The sequence below is a fragment of the Leopardus geoffroyi genome, chromosome D1 (genome assembly GCF_018350155.1).
Source record: "Leopardus geoffroyi isolate Oge1 chromosome D1, O.geoffroyi_Oge1_pat1.0, whole genome shotgun sequence".
In the NCBI taxonomy this organism is placed as follows: Eukaryota; Metazoa; Chordata; class Mammalia; order Carnivora; family Felidae; genus Leopardus; species Leopardus geoffroyi.
This window is the reverse complement of record NC_059329.1, coordinates 87,326,986-87,348,613: the sequence shown is the minus strand read 5'-3', so window position 1 is coordinate 87,348,613 and position 21,628 is coordinate 87,326,986. Positions and strand designations below refer to the sequence as shown.

Here is a 21,628-nt window from a genome sequence, read left to right as displayed (position 1 = left end):
AGAGAGAGGGAGGCACAGAATCCGAAGCAGGCTCCAGGCTCTGAGCTGTCAGCACAGAGCCCAACGCGGGGCTTGGCAAGCTCATGGGCTGTGAGATCATGACCTGAGCTGAAGTCGGACGCTTAACGCTTAACCGACTGAGCTACCCAGGTGCCCCAAGTATCTGACTCTTGATTCAGCTCAGGTCATGATCTCATGGTTGGGAAGTTCAAGCCCAGCATGAGGCTCTGTGCCATCAGCTTAGGATTCTCTCTCTTTCTCTCTCTGCCCCTCCCCCGCTTGCTCTCGTGTGCGCTCTCAAAAAATTAGTTAATTAAAAAATAGTTTCGGGGCCTAGTCTTAAAAAATAAAAGCTATGTGATTAATTGTTCATTTGTAAAAATGCTTTAAGACTGAGCATAAGTCATGTATGTCCTAAACCAAATGAAGGTAATAATTAAGTCTCCTACCTGTAACCCATAAAACTCATTAAATTTAAATAACTAGAACAAAGTAAGATGCAGTGAAGTTAGTGCTGTCAAACAATATTTCTAAATAGATCACACCCGGGCAATTATTCCTAAAGTGTTGAAGGCTGAGTGCAATACAACATCCTCAAACCATTCACAAACTAGCACGTTGGGTATTTTTTCTTAAATACACACACGCATAAAAGTCCTCGGATGAGGATTCACTTTAGAGAAAAAAAAAATCCCTAAAATACTCAACTAACTGGAACAAAGATTCACCAAGAAAACATTCAGTTCTCACTTCCAAGTCCAGACTAATATACCATTAGTCTCTAGTGGTTCTCAACCCTAACTACATCCTAAAATCTGGGGGTGTGGAGGGTTCTAAAACTATCATCTGAAATTCTGGGGGTGATGCCAAGGCAGAACTGTTAAGCTTTCCAGGTGATTTGAACATACAGCCAGGCAAGAACTACCTCCCTAGGGAGACCCACCCTCTATGTCCACACACCTAGTGAGAATCCACTACCTTCTTTTAAGGATTAATATACACAGTTTTCACTCGTGGAGGGGATGTTGTTACACTATCAAAACTATTGATTTGATTTGCAGTGGCTTACTTGTAATCTTCTGATATATTTGGTTTCCTTTAAATATTAAAAACATACTGACACCTTCTGTGATTTTTTGGGTTGCAAGGACTGGAAACTCAAATTACCTCAAAATAAAGGGAGTTCACTGAAAGGCCACTTAGGGTTTTGAAGAAGAAAGCTGGCAGCTGTTCTAGAGATCAGTACTATCCTATCAACTCCCCTAGACACAAAGGATCGCTCTCATCATACCTCTGCTCCTCGCTGCAGTCTCCTGTACTCCCTTCGTAAAACAGACTAGCTTACTTTAATTGTTGCTCCCTAATTTGGATTTTTCTATACAGAATTTCACTGCCCAAGCTGATTTTTATGCAAACTCAAGTCATTTGCCCATAGGTAAGCTATCGATCAGTGCTTAGCCCTGTTCTACCCAGCTAGGGTAGTGGTAAAGCTCAGTCTCCTAGACATCATGTTGTGTAAGTGAGGATGGGTTCCCAAGAGGTTATCCTGGATGAATAAATGAGGGCACATAGCAAACAACATACAGTTCTAGTGGTACAGGAGGGCTGCCCACAGCATTCAGGGTAGCACAGAACCCACAGTTTAAAACTTTGACCATGCAGTAAACATGACCAATTTTTCTTAAAACCTTATTCTATTCTTGCTTATGAAGGTTGAGGTAAATTGTGGTCTTGCTAGATTTTCCATGGAGTTATCATCCCATTAGAATGCTGCTGCTTCTAGGACCACGACTATAACTAGGCAGTTCTGCCTTCCCCTGAAGGAGAGATGGTAGTTTTGTTTGCCAAATAATCATTACGTGCAAAGGTTGCAAGTCAGTACACACAGTTTTGCTCTGTACTAATGTACAGAGTCTCTAGATTAGTGGTTCTCAACCCTGACTACACCTTAGAATCTCCTGGGGGGGGGGTAGGCAGGAGTTCTAAAACTATCATCTGAAACTCCAGGGGTGATGCCAGAGAACTGCCAAGCTTTCCAGGTGATTCCAGTGTGCAGCCAGATAAGAACCACCCCCACACTCCCCATATGGTCTCACTGCACTTTCAGTAGTTTCTGAAAACTTCACACTTAAATCACAAACAAGTTTATCTTCTCTTTTTCACTACATTGTAAAGAGAGTTACCTTCCCTTCTTGCCTATGAAAACAAAGCCAAAAAACAAAAAACCACACAAGGTTAGGGATCACAGGTACATTATAGAGGAGTCCTCAACTTTCTCCCATTTAAAGACTAGTATCAGTTATAGGTTAGAAAATAAAAGATTGACATGCCAGCATATTGGCTCATCATTTGAGTCTTTCCTACCTCTATTTTTCAAAAAAAAATTTAAGTAATCTCTATACCTAATGTGGGGTTCGAACCACAACCCTGAGATCAAGAGTTACACGCTCAGACTGAGCCAGCCAGGCACTCCTCCCTACCTCTCTTTATTTTTTTATTTTATTTTATTTTTTTTTTCAACGTTTATTTCTGGGACAGAGAGAGACAGAGCATGAACGGGGGAGGGGCAGAGAGAGAGGGAGACACAGAATTGGAAACAGGCTCCAGGCTCTGAGCCATCAGCCCAGAGCCCGACGCGGGGCTCGAACTCACAGACCGCGAGATCGTGACCTGGCTGAAGTCGGACGCTTAACCGACTGTGCCACCCAGGCGCCCCTCCCTACCTCTCTTTAAATGTAGGCAGCAGTATCTCTAAGTAGATAAAATTTAGTTTCATTTTATTTAATGTTTATTTTTTATAGACAAGACAGAGTACAAGCAGGGGAGGGCAGACAGAGGGAGACACAGAACCCGAAGCAGGCTCCAGGCCTCTGAACTGTCAGCATAGAACCCAGCGTGAGGAGAAACGAGAAAGATTCAAAAGAACATATAAATTAAGAGACTTACAAAGCTCATTAATCAATTGCAATTTATGGACTTTAATGGATCCCTATTTGAATAAACTGTCAAAATCATGTGAGATCAGAAAACGTAACTACTGAATGCATATTTGATGGTATTAAGGAATTGTGGGTTTGTGTGTATATACTATACTGTGGTTGGTTTTTTAATGTCCTGTTTTAGCTACACATTCTGAACTTTTATACATGAAGTGATATGTCTGAAGTTTGCTGGGGTGGGAGCAAAGAATGCATGGGGGTATAGATTAAATGAGATTGGCCATCAGTTGGCAATTGTTGAAACTGGATAATGAGTATGTGGAAGTTATTCTATTATTCCATTCTCCCCCATTTTTATATATGTTTGAAGTTTTCCACAATAAACCTAAAAAGATGAAGTTTTCAAAATCATTAGGACAGTTCAATTTCTGACTTGTCTACTGTTTGTGGTAATTACCAAATTCATTTTATCATAGCCTGAATTTCTATTTTATATCTTTAAGGAGTACCTTTCAAGGTAAAAACCACAGTCCTATTAACTGTTAATTAGACTTCCTTACTATTTAATACTGTTATGTAAACACTGCAATGTCATATCATTATATTCCTATGATGTTCTATAAAGTATTGGGCAGAGTAATTATAAATCAACTCACCCTAAACAGGTCAATATTTAACAGCAATACACCATCTAATACTCAGTTTATATAAAAAACATTTTATTAAGTACAATTTCATATTTAGAACACCCAAGATTACAAATGTGATTAGGTATTTGGGATACATAATTTATTCTTAAAATACATAAGTTATACACAGACATTAAAAACTCAGTCTCCAAAATACTCAATAAAGATGTCTGGATGACACTTGTAGAACTGACCTAGCAATTTTTTCTTCTCTTTGGCAGATAGTTTTGAATCCTCATCAATAGTTTTTAGTAAATTCATTAGTTCATCCTTAGTTGTCTTCTGTGTATAGTCAGAATAATCACTTTGATCAATTCTCTGGCAATATATATATCCTTCAAGTTTAAAAGTAAAAAGTTCAATTAATGAATCTATTCCTCAGATTTAACTAAAAAAAATAATATATTCACATTTCTATTTTTATTCCCGTTTTTAAAATGCAATGAAGATGCTAAGCACTGCTGACTTTCTAACCCTGGTTACTTTTTTTTTTTTTAAGTTTATTTTTGAGAGAGAGAGAGAGATTGAGAGCACAAGTCGTGAAGGGGCAAGGAGACAGAAGAGGCAGAGAATCCCAAGCAAGCTCTGTGCTGTCAGCACAGAGCCTGATACAGGGCTCGAACTCACAAACCACGAGATCATGACCCCAGCCTAAGTCAAGAGTAAGACGCTTGACTGACTGACTGAGCCACCCAGGCTCCCCAGGTCAAGTTACTTTTTGACATAAAGAGGGTCTCTGCCAAGTCTGGGTAACTCCAAGGAGTTTAAAGTTTAATTGAAATTAAAGTGCAACTACTTACAGCAAGACTTTCAAATAAATAACTAGGAATTTAGCTTTGAAAGATCATGAAAATACTATTTCTCAGATTACCTGTATCTCTATTTGGATCTCTTCCTTTCTGAATGGCCATGAGCTTAACACTAACAATTTTATGTAGAGTTCCTGGAATCTTTAAAAAAAAAAAAAAAAAGAGGAGGGACATGGGACATTATTCAAATGCATTGCAATCTAGTGATCTATTACATAAGCTCAATTTAACTACTTTCAGAATTTTACCTTAAAAACATCTTTTTGATGATCCATTAAAAAGAGTACCAGAAGATCAGTTTTGCCTTTGGATAAATTTTTATTGTCAACAATAGCTTTTGAGAATATCCTTTTCACAACCATTCGGTTGTCGCTCTATAAAAATAAAACAAAACACACCCAATAGTGTACATTTGAACTAAATTTAATATAAAAGGCAATATTAAGTATTAATAGCTATTCATTTCAGCATACTTGGTGCCAATGTAAAATAATCTGACATGTGCATCCTGTAAGTATTAAGGCTACTGAATACAATTAACATTTAGACGAAAGACTTACTTCTTTCTGTAATTTAAATTCAGAAGGATGTGCTGCAACAGCCATGAAATACAGTAGTCTTCTAAATTCTTCTCTATTTTGGGAATCCAAAAGCTTTAGAAAGAGCTGAGTAGCTTCTAATGCTATTTCAGTCTTCCCATTCACTTCAGCCAAAAGAAAAAACGGCTTTTAATTTTGACCAAAAGGGACTATTAAAGGAACAAAATTCAAGTTAAAGCTTAAGTTAAACAGTAAACTTATTCAAAACTATTTTCAAAAGCAAAACAAAACAAAAAGATGAGAAATTACAATAAATGACCAATACCAACCTTCAAGACAGCCTATTCTCAAATTGACAACTCATTCCCTAAATCCTTGTCAAAATTAACAATCTTAGGATGTTGTATCAAATTCTTGGCTTTGAAAATAAATTCCCAGCCTGCTTTTCATTAATTCAATACATTTCAAGTGTACACTATGTGTAAAGTACTGATGTATCCAACTCTACCTGAGAAAAATAGACAGGATTCTCTGAAACCCCCGATTTGTTTTCTTTTTTTTTTTTTCTTTTTTTTTTTTTAAATTTTTTTTTTCAACGTTTATTTATTTTTGGGACAGAGAGAGACAGAGCATGAACGGGGGAGGGGCAGAGAGAGAGGGAGACACAGAATTGGAAACAGGCTCCAGGTTCTGAGCCATCAGCCCAGAGCCTGACGCGGGGCTCGAACTCACAGACCGTGAGATCGTGACCTGGCTGAAGTCGGACGCTTAACCGACTGCGCCACCCAGGCGCCCCCCCCCCCCGATTTGTTTTCAACAAACCATGAGGAACAGTCTGGCTCATTGGTAGAGGGACAGAGTGTCTGCCATTTTGAAGAGAACGGAGTGGGAAGAGTGGTGATGTTGGTGTGCTTTCTACAGAAGAGAACTACCACGCTACACTTATTAAACTTCCAGTGAATGAGGGTAGCATTCTCCTGTGCCAACGGAAGTTCCTGCGTAACTTTACAGCTTATTAAAGCCTCTTTCCAAATCAGCCCTAGAAGTTTTGGAATAAACATACTTTCCATGGATTAATCCAGATCCACTCCCAGCTTGAAGTAGTGCCATTTTGGTTAATTCTGAGGATAATTAACTTCTTCCTGTTTTTTTCCAAAAGACACATTCCAGGATCCAGTAAGCTCTTACTTACCTAAGAGTTCTGCAATGCCATTATGAACATCAGATAAATGATTTAACAGAGGTTCCCTACTACTGTAATATTTGCCAATGGCATCAAACAGAAGTTCTTTCACTAGGTCTATCCTATCTGGTTGCTCAGGAAAGTTTCTGCTTATGTCCACCACCAACTGATCAGGAAGGTATTCTAAGCAGTCAGTTGCTGCAGAGAGCCATTCATCTTCCCTATGGGGAAAAAATAATTATTTTAAAAAGCAAAAAAGCAACAAATGTACACACAATACTTACTACCTATCTCAAGTCTGCCATGAAGATAGATTTCTATACCCTTAAAGATACATGTCTTTTTTTTTTTTTATTTTTTTTTAATGTTTATTTATCTTTGAGATAGAGAGAGAGACAGAGCACGAATGGGGGAGGGTCAGAGAGAGGGAGACACAGAATCCGAAACAGGCTCCAGGCTCTGAGCTGTCAGCACAGAGCCCGATGCGGGGCTCGAACTCACGGACCGCGAGATCATGACCCGAGCCGAAGTCGGCCACCCAACCGACTGAGCCACCCAGGCGCCCCTGTAATTCTTTTTAAAATATTGGTAGATCATGTATCACAGACCAAAAGCTTGGCTTAATAGGTCTTCTCTCTTTTTCTTTTTTTCTTTTGAAGGGAAAACAGAAGCTATCCACTACAATATAAACTAAAAAGGACATCAAAATTCAAAGCCTACTCTTGAAATTTATGACAGAGGCCCAGAAACTCTGAGTTACATGCTCAGGGTCCCAGATCTCACTCCTAGACCAGTACTTTTCTAATACAATCTTGCTTACTTCACAGCTCTGTGTGTGATCAATCATCTCACACTTTGGCTAGGAGAGAATAGAGGAAGATAAGGTAGGGTTTCAAAATAATTAAATATTAATTTCTACTTCTAATAAAATGCCAGCTGGGTAACTTCAGAAAAATGGTACAGTTCAAAAAATAGAATGAATAGCTTTTAATATTCAACTTGTTAATGTACATATGTATTTTATATATAGTTTTTAAAAAATCATGCACTCTACTGCCATGAACTCAGGACAACTAATTCTGTCACCACTCAGGTGCACTTTATCAGGCAGGTCATGTCACCCTTCTGGGCATCAGCTTCATCAAGTTAATGGTAAGATGCAGCTAGATGATCTTTAAGGTCATTTTTAACACAGTTTCTAACTCTGTATTTAAAATTTAAGGTAATTATAAAATGTTTTCAGGGGCACTTGGGTAGCTCAGTTGGTTAAGCAGCTGACTCTTGATTTTGGCTCAGGTCATGATCTCACATTGACAGTATGGAGCCTGCTTGGGATTCTCTCTCTCTCCCTCTGTCCCACATGCTCGCTCTCTCCCAAAATAAAATAAAATAAAAAATGTTTTCATGTTACTTGAGATTGTAGAAATAGGATTTAAATTCTTTTTTTTAAAAGAATTATGTAGGATTTAATCTTTTTAACTCTAAAATTCTTATTGATTAATAAGCCTCCTATTGTATACACAGAGTCAATAACTAGTATGTTGGGATTAACTGCTTTTTGCATAAGGTTTTAAGCTACCTTTTGACATTCAACTATTAATAGTTCATTGGACTGTAGAACTTATGAAGTACTGAAAATGTAAGTTGCATTCCTTTGAAACATTTCTATCTCCCTAACTACTGAATGCTATCTGCTAAGGCAAAAATAATTAAAAATTAAATAAGCTATAAGAAATAAAAAAATACAAGATTTTAACATGTGATAGTTTTACTTAGGAGAAGAGTTTCAAAGTTATAAGGAATATTGAACTCTTCCTTAAGGAAAAAAAAATCATATTTCCCTTAGCACCTGAAGTGAAGCCTTCATACCTTAAGATTTATATTTGGAAGAATGATGGTCAGATATGAGAACAAGAGTTACTTTCATTATATTTCTTTAACAAAACAATTAAAAATACATATTCAAGATATTCTGGAGAAGTATAAAAATATAGGTAGTCAAAGGATTCTGAGAATTTGCCAAATCTGTTAATTTTGTTCCAAGCCCTTTGAAGACCAGAGAGCCCTACATTTAAAAAAATTTTTTTTATATTGTGTTATTCCATTTATTTTTTTTCCTTTTATTTTTTCCTAATATGAAACTTATTGTCAAATTGGTTTCCATACAACCCCCAGTGCTGCCCTACATTTTAACAGAGAGAAGATGGAACATAATCATCTTCTTCACTTGATGCACAAGTGAAGGTATGTGTGAAACAAAAATGAATATAAAAAATAATGAAAATTAAATCTCTAATTTTGACCAAGGTAATTTTGTTCTTCACTTTTCCAAGTACTGATAATTATCAATCGACTAATGCATCTCTGATCCTGTGGACAGAACTCAAAGGATTATCTTCAAACCATTATCTATAATCTTCCTAAAAACACACTCAAATTATTAGATGGATGTATTTCCACATACTGAGAGTCACTATAAGCCTTGAGAATCCCTCGATCCAGATAGTTACTGTTGTTGATCAAGTCAGGTTGCCTCTTAGGCTGAGGAACTTTAGATACAACCTCTTGCTGTTTGAGTAAAGAGTCAAGAAGTGGAAGGTCTACAAGCTGCAGCAGACGTCCAATTGTTTCTTCTTGCCATACTTCATTAATAACTACACAGGAAAAATGACAAGGTAAAAAGTAACAATATTTATTAAATGCTCACCACAGTATTTGTCTAGGCAAGTCTAAGGTAGAAGTTTGTGGCAAAAAAAAAAAAAAAAGGAAAGGGAAAAAAGTCAATCTTATGAAGTGGTTTCTTATGAGAAAATAAAAACAATTCAAGATTTGTTTAAAGTGTAGGAGAACAGACTTGGACAACAGGAATTCTTTTCATTCTTGTACTGTAAAAAGCAATATGGCAGAGATAAGAGATCAAGTCATATAACATGTTAATAAGGACTTTGGAAGAAAGAATGATTCATTATTCAATCTGAAAACTGGTTTGAAACTATTGGCTGCAGATTATTCCACTCAGGGTTTCCACAACTAGGATGGGGGAGGGAAGGTGGAAATCGGTCATGAGTCTACAATCCTTTGCCAAAGACCAGGAAGAACATAAGAGTTCTGTTAATGTTAAACATTAATAATGTAATTTTCAAAATTTTATTTAGCCTAATAAAATGTTAGAGAAAGAATTATCTGAGAGCATATTTTAAATAAATAAAAATCTGCACGCAAAACACTGCAGATTTGAACCTCTGCCAGCTGATAGGACAAAAGTCAGTGTTCAAGAATTGCAACACTGATCTATTTGTTAAAGATAATAGACCTCTGTTAAAACTTAATATAAACAGCTTTAATACACAGTGTGCTCTTTCTTTGTGGTTTGAATATTTCAATTCTAATAAAGGTTAAGACTCAAAAGTTTTAAATAACTAACTTTATCTGAAGTTGGTCTTCTGTATTTCTTGCTTGTATCATCTTTACTTACCTTGTGGAGACAAGGTTGTAGACATGTTTATGTGAGGGTAGTTAGCAGGCTTTAAACTCAGATTTTCCCAGAGATCCTCTAAACTTGCCGATTTGGAATCAGAGGACTTAAATAATGCATCTGAATACCTAAAATGATTTTTTTTTTAATTAATGTTTAGTAGTAAGCCCAGAGAAATATCTTATTGTTAGAAAGCTAAGAGTTTCTACAAAGTTTATTTAGTTCAGAACAAAAACAAAACAAATGCAAATTCTAACAACAGAATACAAAAACATGCACCTTCTTTCTCAAGTCTAAACACACACACTCTAAATTCTCCTTTGAACATTTAGATTTTTTTTTTAATTTTTTTTACATTTTATTTATTTTTGATAGAGAGAGACCGAGCACAAGCGGGGGAGGGGCAGAGAGAGATGGAGACACAGAATCCGAAGCAGGCTCCAGGCTCTGAGCTGTCAGCACAGAGCCCGACATGGGGCTGGAACTCACGAACCGCGAGATCATGACCTGAGCCGAAGTCGGACGCTTAACCAACTGAGCCACCCAGGCACCCCTGAACGTTTAGATTTAAGTAATTCGATGATTAAAATTTTGGTCTCCTATTTTAGAACGTAATCAAACTTTATTATGCTGTTTTTTATCAGTTATGTCTATTTCTGGGGCATCCTTCGGTGGATAGTGCTCATCATTTTCCAAATACAGAGCTGATAATCCTTTACCCACAATTCTCAAACCCAAAAAGCTGTGAAAAATCTAAAGTTTATTCAGAACTCATATGGTGGCAAAAGCTAACCTGAGACTATCATAGCCTTTCTTCCTCCCAGTTAGGAGTATTTTGTTTACTGAAGAAATACTAATACGTTCGGTTACCAGATGCTGCCCAGGATCCCTCCAGGACTGTTATCAAACATATGGTCTATATACAAAAGTATCTTTTTAAGATCTCCAAAGCTCCAAATTGCTAAATGCATATAGCCCCAAAGGTTTCAGATAAAGTATGTGGACCTGTATCTGGAAAGCAGCGATTTTGCCCTATATCACCCTCATATCTCCTTCCTATATTTAGAGGTAATTTTATCATCTTTTAAAGTTTTGAAAGTTAGTACATTAAAATATTTGATACACTAAAGACATTAAAAATACACAATATCTGATACACAATACACTAAAAATAATTGAAAGTCGGGAAGACTAAAACTCTTTGGGTCAGATCTGAATTATAAGGCTTCAGTTGCATGGTCCCCTCTACACAGTTTAGCTCAAGGAAATATAAGGGAAACATTTTACTTCATGACAAGTAAGTTAATTATGTACTTAACACATTCATCCATTTCAGTCACTGGGTTCTACAATTCTGTCCCCCAGTCTCCCTTTAATTGATTCCCTCTTCACCACAATCCCCACTTCACCCCCGTCTATAGACTGCAATACTGCAATAGACTCCTAACTAGCTCTCCCCATTAGGATGTCCAGATGGCCGCCAGGATGACCTTTCTAAAATATAATGTCATTTTTTTGTGGCCTCCCCAACATCTGTATGATCGATTGCAAACTCAAGTCATATGAAACTCTCCGCACTCTGGGTCCCACATGCCTTTCATACTTCACATCTGCCATTTCCTAGATTCTAGTGATAACTTACCTGCCTACCTTCACATTTTCTGTTCTCACACCACTTTGTGCATAAACTAACATACTTTTACGCTATAATTGTAACTTGAAGCAGAAAAATCAAAGTTTGTTGATTGTTTCTGCTAAATATAAAATATGAACAAGCAAGAATTCCAGGAGATACCGAATAAACAAAAGTTCACTGTATTTTATCAAATTCACCCACAGAACCAGATTTTAGCCTCATTTACGGTTTCCAAAATAATATAAAACCATTCAGCCTGTTGCTAAAAAGTAGATTAAATCCTGCCAATACCCCCAGGATAATCTAACATTATATACTAACCTGGAAGGTGAACATAGTTTATTCTCTTTGCCTAATTGACTGTCTTGGTTAGGTATGGTTGTGAATCTATAAAGGCTGCAACTACTATCTTCAAATGTAGGTTTTTTGTCTTTTCCAAAGACTTTGGTTGGAACTGCTTCAAATACTTTGTAGTCCATAAGTGCTTGACACACTCTTACCACTTTGCCCCGAGGAATATCTACATCACCAAAATATTTATTCTGAATTAGGTGAGAAAAAATGACATCCACAGCTTCTGAACCAACAAAGCAGTCATTGTGTCTTTTTAAATGGTGTCTTCGTTTTTTCACCTCCACCTGTGTTTGAAGAGTGTTTATAATGCTGCTCCACACATAGGTGGCTCCGAATGGTTTCTGGGCCACGCTGAAACCTGCAATGGGAAAAACGCAGAGTAACCTTGTTCATTTATAATAAGGTCTAAGCAATCCTTAAACAAAAAATACCCATTTCAGGGGCACCTGGGTGGCTCAGTCAGTTAAACGTCCGACTTCAGCTCAGGTCATGATCATGCTGTCCGTGGGTTCGAGCCCTGTGTCAGGCTCTTTGCTGGCAGCTCAGAGTCTGGAGCCTGCTTCAGATTCTGTGTCTCCCTCTCTCTCTCTGCCCCTCCCCCGCTCATGCTCTGTCTCTCTCTGTCAAAATTTAACATTAAAAAAAAATTTTTTTTTAATAAAAAAATAAATAAATAAACATTAAAAAAAAAAAAAAAAAAAAGGAGCCATTTCAGGGGAGCCTGGGTGGCTCAGTCGGTTAAACACACAACTCTTGGTTTCAGCTCAAGTAATGATCTCATGGGTTCGTGAGTTCAAGCTCAACGTCAGGCTCTGCGCTGGTGGCATGGAGCCTGCCTGGGATATTCTCTCTCTCTCTCTCTCTCTGCCCCTCCCTCTCTTCCCTCTCTCAAAAATAAGTAAAATAAACTTTAAAAAAGTAGCAATTTCCAAAGTTATTACTAAGGAACAATTATGAGGTCAATTTATTACTGAAATTTTAATTAGTAGCAACTCATTTAAAATGTAGTGCCTACTTTATGCTGAACACTGTCCTACATGCTAGGATACAAAGGTGAGGAAAATCAAATCCCTGTTTACATGGACTTATACTTTGTGGGAAGATACAGACAATATGTACATGTTATATGAATGCTAACAAGAAAAATAAAGCCTGGTGAGGAAAGAACACTATTTCAGATGGATGTCAGGAAAGATCTGACAAGGTGATTTCTGAGCAGAAGCTGGAGTAAAACCAGGAAGCAAGCTGTGCAGGTATTTGGGGAAAGAGAACAGAAAGAGCAAAGGCTCTAGAAACCGAGTGTGTTTGGCCAGGAGAGGAGGAACAAGGCCAGCATGCCCAAGGTGGGTAGTCAGGGAAAGAACAGTAGGAAATGAGATCAGAGGAGAGTGGAAATGGTCTTTGGGGTGGGGTATCAAGTAGGACCTTGTGGCAGTTACCAATTATGTGTAAGGAACTCTATTACGTGTCTTATGAATTACATTACAACATTAGCAACCGTATGAGGTAGATATAATCTCAGAGAAGCAAAATAGATTCACAGAGGTTAAATGTAACTTCCAAACATTATACTGTAAGAGATGGTATTGGAATTTGGTTCATGGTCTATATGATTTTAAAGCATTTATCAGTAAATAGATGTATAATTATAGACATACATACACACAGCAGTTGGAATAAACTAATATTTTTTTATAAATTTTTTTGAACGTTTATTTATTTTTGAGACAGAGAGAGACAGAGCACAAACGGGGGAGGGGCAGAGAGAGAGAGGGAGACACAGAATCAGAAGCAGGCTCCAGGCTCTGAGCCATCAGCCCAGAGCCTGACGCGGGGCTTGAACTCACGGACCACGAGATCGTGACCTGAGCTGAAGTTGGACGCTTAACCGACTAAGCCACCCAGGCGCCCCTAAACTAATATTTTTAAAGCTTCCTACTATGCAGGTTTAGGAGTTAAGCACTTTGTAACAGGGAAAACTGGTTCCTGCCTGATAGGAGCTTACAACCTACCACAAAGATAGGAAAAGCACAGAGATAAAGCAAGGTTTCAGCAAGACAGGAAACAGAGAAAACATGCTTTCAAAGATTTATCATGTTTTTCCTGATTTTAATAAACTGATATTTGGCGAAACTACAAAGAAAAGGAGAAACAATAAAAAGGAAAACACAGACCTTCGTTTAATAAGCTGATGGAACAGAGTCTAGCTAATCATAAGCTTGGTGGCTGGGTGGCTTGCTCTCTTTTTACATAAACACAGACTGTGCCTTTTTATGTGTTACAATTTTCAATGATGCTCTGAATATTCAGTGGTTCTAATTTTTAAGCCTCTATTTTTGTTAAGTGGATCACTTCCTTTATTTTTAGGATTCTCTGACAGAGAAGTTGAAAACTTACTACTTCCCTTAAGGTCATGTAAAAAGGAAAACTATCACTACAACTCTAAGGAATAAGAGAATTATAATTACAGAAACTGCTACCTGAAATTATCTTCCTGCCTGTTTAGATAAAATAGAACGTATAAGATGAAAGCAAAGATAAGTTCCTGAAAGACATTAAAACTCCACTTAATGCACTAGGGTCATAAATTTTGAGTGGGTCATCTGGAATTTGTCTTTTGTATTATAATACATAAAAGAACCACAGTGAACCATCACACTGTATCCACTTGCAGTGCCATTTTGTAGCTACTAGAAATTTGAACATCTTCACTATTTAAGTTACTAACATACACACAAAGCCCTTTACTATTTGTGTATTTCCAATACCAGAAGTGATGGGTAATTCAACTATCTACCAATTACTCTAATGTTCATTTAAAATAATCAGCAAGACTGTTTTTATATTTTAAAATTCAAGATACTTCAGAGGAGCGCCTGGGTGGCTCAGTCGGTTAAGTATTCCACTCTTGATTTCCGCTTAGGTCATGATCTCACAGTCATGAGATCAAGCCCCAGGTTGGTCGGGCTCCACACTCAGTGTGGAGCCTGTTTGGGATTCCCTTTCCTCTCCCTCTGCCCCTTCCATGCTTGCACGTGCACTCTCTCTCTCAAAAACAAACATTTAAAAAATAATAAAAATAAAAACAAAATTCAAGGGGTGCCTGGGTGGTTCAGTTGGTTAGACGTCTGACTTCAGCTCAGGTCATGACCTCACAGTTCATGGGTTCGAGCCCCACGTTGGGCTCCGTGCTGACATTTCAGAGCCTGGAGCCTGCTTCAGATTCTGTGTCTCCCCTTCCCCCTTCTGCCCCTCCCCCGTTTGTGCTTGCTCTCAAAAATAAACAAACATATAAAAAATATTTAAAAACAGCAGTCATTAAATAAATACAGTATTCATTAGTCCTAAAATAGAGGATATCATAAATTCCATAATATATACTAGTCACAGTATGCAGGAGTAGGACAGGAAAGGAAAATAAGATTTGAACTTGTAGAGATCAGAGTGCTTTTCAAGTAGATTGAAATAGACTTCTGGGTTAGTAATAATGTTAAATCTGAAACACATCAGTCTTAACAGTTGAACTACAAGTAGGTAAGTATACAAATCCTAAAAAATAAGGCTGAGTCACTAATTTCAGATCAACAAGACCACAGAATGGAGTGGGAGGGAGGGGACACTCAGTTTCAGCAACATGGAAAAGGCTAATCTTCAACCGGGGAGTTAAGAATAAATTTCCCCATATTAACTTGCTGCTTAAATATGGGAAATCAGGAAGTTTTGCAGGTTGGATAACACAGTATAAAAGATTAAAGAACAGGTTAGAGCAGGATACTAGGCACCTATGAACCACACAAGGTTTCCAGAGTCCTCCAGGCATGATACAATTCAGCCCTTTCAGGTCCCCTCTGTTCTCACTGACCATTAATTCCCTACCATTGCATCCTGGGATATTTCCCCTCAAGCATCACCACCCACAGACCCAAAGTAGCTCATGTTCATACAGATACTTTAATACATAATATACCCTGGACTTGACGAGTAAATGTGCCAAAACCCACACCAGGATAACCTGTTTTTTTAATGCTGACTTCACCAGTTGAACACAGGTCCCCCACATGCTGGTTTGAAACTTATTTATCATCATCTAAGAGCTGAAATGAATATTGGTATAGCAGACCATGGCCCAGTAAGACAAATTACTGCAACTTCCAACCAGAATTCAAGAGACCAGAAGTATACAATGAATGCTTTGTAAATCTAGCAATCAGAATTTCAGCCTGTCTCCAGCCCTCACTTGCATATGAGCTAGACATTTCTTTAAAATCCATCACTATCTGCATCCTTGATACTTCCTTATTTAATTTACATTTGGTCAAGCATGTTCTAAAAGCATCATGACCAAAGGATCAAAGAGTCTAGAGATCAGCTGTGATAACCTTGGATAAGAGAGTTAACCTCTATAGGTCAGTGTCTTCATTTACTGATACAACAGTGGAACACTGTGTTTAAGGTTAGTTTCCAGTCTAAACTGCTGACTATAGGATTTGAGAGATTGAAATTCTACCCCATCTCCATTTAGATATGGACATCGAACACGACATAAAATATGGTAAGAAATGAAGCATAGGAACAAATGTGACCTTATCAGATACAAAGCTTTTTGGAAGATGTCTGAGCCTAATAAGAGGCTCATAAATTGTTTTAAACTAGATATATAATATACTATACATACTCTTAAACACTATATAAATCTAGACTAGTTAACATTCACTTTTCAAGCATATTCATTTTTGTTTGAAAATAGTTATTTTTCAAAGGCAAAGACCTGTTCTTTGCATGTATTTGAAATCTACCCAAAAGAATTTACCAAGAATAAAAAAGTTAAATTTCTAATATTGAACTCTGATATATATTTGTAATGCTACTGATAATCATCTTCATTTCTATAAATATACAGTAAATAAACAAGTTGTTACAATAATTCCCTAAAAATCAAGCCATAAAGGCAGATATGTCAAGAAATTACATTTACTCAAAAGTCACAAAGGGACAATCAGCTTCAACCACGATCTGTGCAGCACCTCTACCATGGCCCTGCTTGTGTTATTTAAAGGCAAAAACAAATTCTATCATCACTTCAAATTCGAAGGATTACTAAACTCCGTAGAAGATCAATATATATATTACAAAACTGGATCCTGATGCAAGGTAAACACAATTATGAAAACATGCTTTAAAAAATTTTTTTTTTATGGGGGCGCCTGGGTGGCGCAGTCGGTTAAGCGTCCGACTTCAGCCAGGTCACGATCTCGCGGTCCGTGGGTTCGAGCCCCGCGTCGGGCTCTGGGCTGATGGCTCAGAGCCTGGAGCCTGTTTCCGATTCTGTGTCTCCCTCTCTCTCTGCCCCTCCCCCGTTCATGCTCTGTCTCTCTCTGTCCCAAAAATAAATAAACGTTGAAAAAAAAAAAAAAAAATTTTTAAAATTTTTTTTTATGTTTATTTATTTTTGAGAGACAAAGACACAGAGGGAGCACAAGGGAGCAGGGGCAGAATCCCCAGGCTTCAGGCTCCACAGTCAGTGCAGAGCCAACTGGGGGCTCAAACCCATAAACCACGAGGTTATCACCTGAGCAGAAGTCTGACACTTAACCAACTGAGCCACCCAGGTACCCCCCAAAACATGCTACTTCTAAATTAACATGTAACGATCTCATTTTATTCCTAGGCATTAGAGTGTCCCCACCCCACAGGAAAAACAACAACAACAACAAAAAAACAATTCAGATAGCTCATGTTAGGCAATTTTCCACAAACTTGAACAGTGAAAAATAAGTGCCTTATTTTTTTTTCAAATGTCCTTATAGTTTGCAAAAGTTCAAATTATTTAATTGCCTTATAAACTGCCTCACAAAATACATTTGGTTATTCAATACTTGTAGATGATTGCCAACTACTAAAAACTTTGAAAAGAGAGTTAATGCTGTGGTTCTTAGTGGATGATTTTACCCCAACTGGATACTTGGCAATGTCTGGAGCCATTCTTGGTTGTCACAAGCAAAGGAGGGGTTGGTGCTACTGGCATTTAGTGAGTAGAGGGCCTAGGGACACTGCTAAACACAGGCCAACCCCCACAATGAAGAAAATGTCAATAGTGCCCAAAGTTCAGAAACTGTGGGTTAAGTGAACACTAGTTACACATGAAAACCTGTGTTAATGCAGGACGTACAGTCCTCCTTTCTCTGGATACAAAGAGTAAGACAAAAGCATGAGTTTTGGAGTCCCAGATACCTGGGTTCTATTCTTGGCTCCATCATTTACTATAATGCAATCTGGGGCAAACAAGGTTATTTTTCTTTTTTTTTCTTTTTAAAAAAAATTTTTTTAACATTTATTTATTTTTGAGACAGAGAGAGAGAGAGCATGAACAGGGAGGGTCAGAGAGAGGGAGACACATAATCTGAAACAGGCTCCAGGCTCTGAGCTGTCAGCACAGAGCCCGATGCGGGGCTCGAACCCACAGACTGTGAGATCATGACCTGAGCTGAAGTCGGACGCTTAACCGACTGAGCCACCCAGGCGCCCCAAACAAGGTTATTTTTCTGTTGCAAAAGAGAGCTAGTTGCACTGATCTCTGTTACCATCAGGATCATAGGAGACAATATGTCAATACCCAGCATCTAACAGATATATATTTCAAAACAAAGTGGGAAACTGTTACTTACAATCTAGAAGAGCCTAAGGACTCAATGTAATGGAATAACCTGATTGAGATCCCTGAACAGAGAAAGAACCTTAAGCAAAAATTAAGGAACTCTAAATAAAAGTATGGGCTTCAGTTAATAATAAGAATGCATTAACACTCGTTCATTAATTACAACAAATATACAATTCTAATATAAGATGTTAATAGTAAGGGAAAATGAGTAAAGAGCATATGGGAACTCTATATACTAACTTCGTGACTTTTTTGTAAATTAAATCTATTCTAAAATTTAAAAAATTTATTTAAAAAGTAAAAAAGGAAGGTATCTTTCTTCTTCCTTCCTCTGAACTAAGGGGACAGAGTTCCTACCTTCAAAGAGTTTATCCCTTACCTATTCACCTCACCGGATGATGTCAAGCTCCAAACAGTATTCAATAAATAAAGACTGTTAGCAGATAAGGCAAGATGTGTCACATACCAGAGGATTTAACTCTTCATCAGAAAATAATATGTAAATCCTAAGTCATTTAGGATTTAAGATAATGTTAAGAATTATTTTTTTCAGGAGGTTTTAAAACATTACAGAATTTTCAAGACAAAGGAAAAGAACTACATCTATTGGACATTAACCAAAGGCTTATGAAAATAGATAAATGTAGAGAACGAGTTTGGGGTATTAAAATAGGCAGCTGTAACTAAGTGGGAAAAGCCTGCTGCTATACACTGATACCAATATACATTTTTACTGCATATTGGTTTTGATAGGTCAAAGTTTGTTTTCCTCTTATTTAGTATTAGAGATGTCATGCTGAAGACAGAGACTGCCTCTAAGAAGGTTGCAAGCAGGTAAAGAATGTAAAAGAAATCTCTTCTAATAAGAACAATTTTAAAGTACGCTAAAAGAACTATCAATACAAGTAGGCACTGGCCCCTACTTTAATTCACACAGATTAATGAGATAGCATATGGGAAGTACTTTGAGCTCCCTGGAAAAGTGATACCTGGTGAATTCAGAGAATTGGGTTACAGTATAAAAGGAAAACAGGATAACATACCACTTTCTTATTTGTCTGTATTAAAAGGCAAGTATCTTTAAGGTATGTCCTGAAGGTTAGCATATGGCATTTATTTCTTCTACATAAATCAGGTCCCTGGTTGTTACAGCCCCTTTAAGGTGTGGAAGAGTTACTAATAGGTAGAGAACTAAGAGTAGAAAGCTGCTTGCCTGAGCATACAGAAAGGAAATAGCAAGGAACCAAGAAGCACAGGCTCCTATTACTGTGTTCCCTGGGACTGTGACAAGGCAACTAAAGGGTGAAAGAGGGATTAACAAATGCTAACAGGTAGGGTTCCAACCCTAGCAAGCAAAACAGATGAGAAAAGGCAGTGGTCTTTTCTCTGCCCCCTGTGCTGCTGTGCAGGACACTGGTCTTTTCCATGTGTTCAAATCTGCTAACCAGCCCTTTAGCTCTTCCCTCTGAAAGTCATCTACTTAATTTTGAATACTTGTTCGCTTATGCCATCTAAGAACCTGTTCACAAATGCCCAAAGCTCAGAACTGGTATTTCAGCTGTTAGAGAAGACAGGGTGCCATGTTTTTAATCATGTAAAATTTGGCAATTTCTTTCTCTCAGAAAGTAAGCCTAAAGATTTCCCAAGTCTGTTTCCAATACGATTTGATTTTGAATTCTCAAGTGATGAATATAAAACAACTCTTTTCACAATGTAAAACACAGAGAAATTCTGAATGTAGCCATCATATGCTTATCTGAATCCTTTAAATTGGGGAATAAGGTCGATATTATTCCTAAAGTAGTTCTCATCACAATTTATCATTAGAATTTTGAAGATTAAAAGGGGCATTAGTCATTATAAGTCAAACAAGACTGGAGCCACTGAGATGCACCCATCTGACCTAAGTCAATTCACTGACTACTGTCACCTTGAGGAAGGAGCCAGTTTCACTGGTTGGTATTTTCCAAAGGAAAAGTTTTTGTCAGATAGGGAACCAATTTGTAGAACACCCTACAGAGCAGATGCAGAAGAGGGTGGGGGTGTAACTTCTCTAGAAAGTAAAAAAAAAAAAAAAAAAAAAAAAAAAAAAGAGCCAAGTGTTCTCTGGATAGTTTGTTGTGGTTTGTTTGTTTGTTTACTGAGTTGTAATATGCTAAGATCAGAACTTCTCACCCATTCCATTCATTTGTTTGGACATTCAAAGAAAGTAAGAGGCTTTTGACTACTCTCAAAGCCAAGCCACGATTAAGCTGGTGGCAGAAATTCATCAACGTCTCTCCTAGTGTCATGTAGCCATTAAAAAAAGTTCAAACTTCTATTCACTGAAATACTGTCTATCCAGAAAATTTAACGAACAAATATTTTTTTGCCAAGGTCCTGCCCGTTGAACAGAGCCCAGGAAGTCTGGAGAACAGAGCGGGCAAGAGAGGCGCTCGGTTCCTGGCCATACTGTGGAGCCGAGGTTTGTGGCTGAGACAGAAGGCAAAGAGCCATACAAGTCCAGATAAACTTTCTACGAGTAACGACGTGGAGCCTATCTGGAGACCTAGTGAGAGCGCCTGGCACGCAGCTGGCCACTGAAAAGCGCGCAACAAAGTTCAAGTTGGGGACTAAGTAGAAAGCGGGGCTGTGAGGACGGCAGGGTCGGCCGGCTACAGCCCACCCGCGAGAGAGGGGCCCAATTCGCCGACAAGCCTGGGCACTAGCCAGAGGGGGCACAGCTGCGTGGAGCCCGCTGGACCCGGCGGCGTGCCAGCCTCGCGCAAGAACCGCAACCTGAGCCCCCCAGCCCGCCCTGTGACCCCCACATGTCCCGGACAGGGGTCTTCATCACCTACCTGGAGGCTTCTGCGCTGGGCTGTGGAGAGCTGAACAGTTCAGAGCCGCCGCCTTCTCCCGCACCGTGGCCATGGCCGTAGCTGCCAGGCCACCAGCTCTTCCGACCGCTGCACGGCGAAGTGCGCGCCCGCGCCCCGGCCGCCAGTTAACTGGCCCGGGACGGGGCGGGGCTCCCGTCAGGCCCCGCCCCCGGCCAGGCCCGGCCCGCCTTGGCCGCCGCGCGCCGCTCGACACTGGTCACGTGCCTGCAGGAGCTGCGCGTAACCTGCAGCCCCGCGGAGCCGGAAAAGGTTCGGCCCCGGGCGCCCCACCGCACCCACCCCCGCCCCGGACTGCACCGTTCTGCTGTGTTGCGGGCGGTAGCCAAGTAAAGAGCATTTGTGTGTGGGAGCCGCGGGTCGGCGCCGGCACTCCCATCCCACCGCCACTCAGCGTCGCCCCAGCAGGAGTTAGCCCACCTGGGTGCAAACCACGACACGCAGTTGATGAGCTCTGAGGCTTAGCA

The 21,628-nt window shown here is 38.9% G+C and overlaps 1 protein-coding gene across 1 annotated transcript; it reads right to left on the bottom strand.

The window, feature by feature from the left end:
* Window positions 1–3,640: 3,640 nt before the first annotated feature.
* Window positions 3,641–21,267, bottom strand: DEPDC7 (DEP domain containing 7). Its single transcript, XM_045484893.1, has 9 exons — window positions 21,123–21,267; window positions 11,592–11,982; window positions 9,635–9,762; window positions 8,624–8,813; window positions 6,169–6,380; window positions 4,998–5,140; window positions 4,686–4,811; window positions 4,500–4,578; window positions 3,641–3,963 (listed from the first exon to the last, which is right to left on the bottom strand). Exons 1-9 carry the CDS (start codon window positions 21,193–21,195, stop codon window positions 3,770–3,772), a joined length of 1,536 nt encoding a protein of 511 aa, XP_045340849.1. The 5' UTR covers window positions 21,196–21,267; the 3' UTR covers window positions 3,641–3,769.
* Window positions 21,268–21,628: the final 361 nt, after the last annotated feature.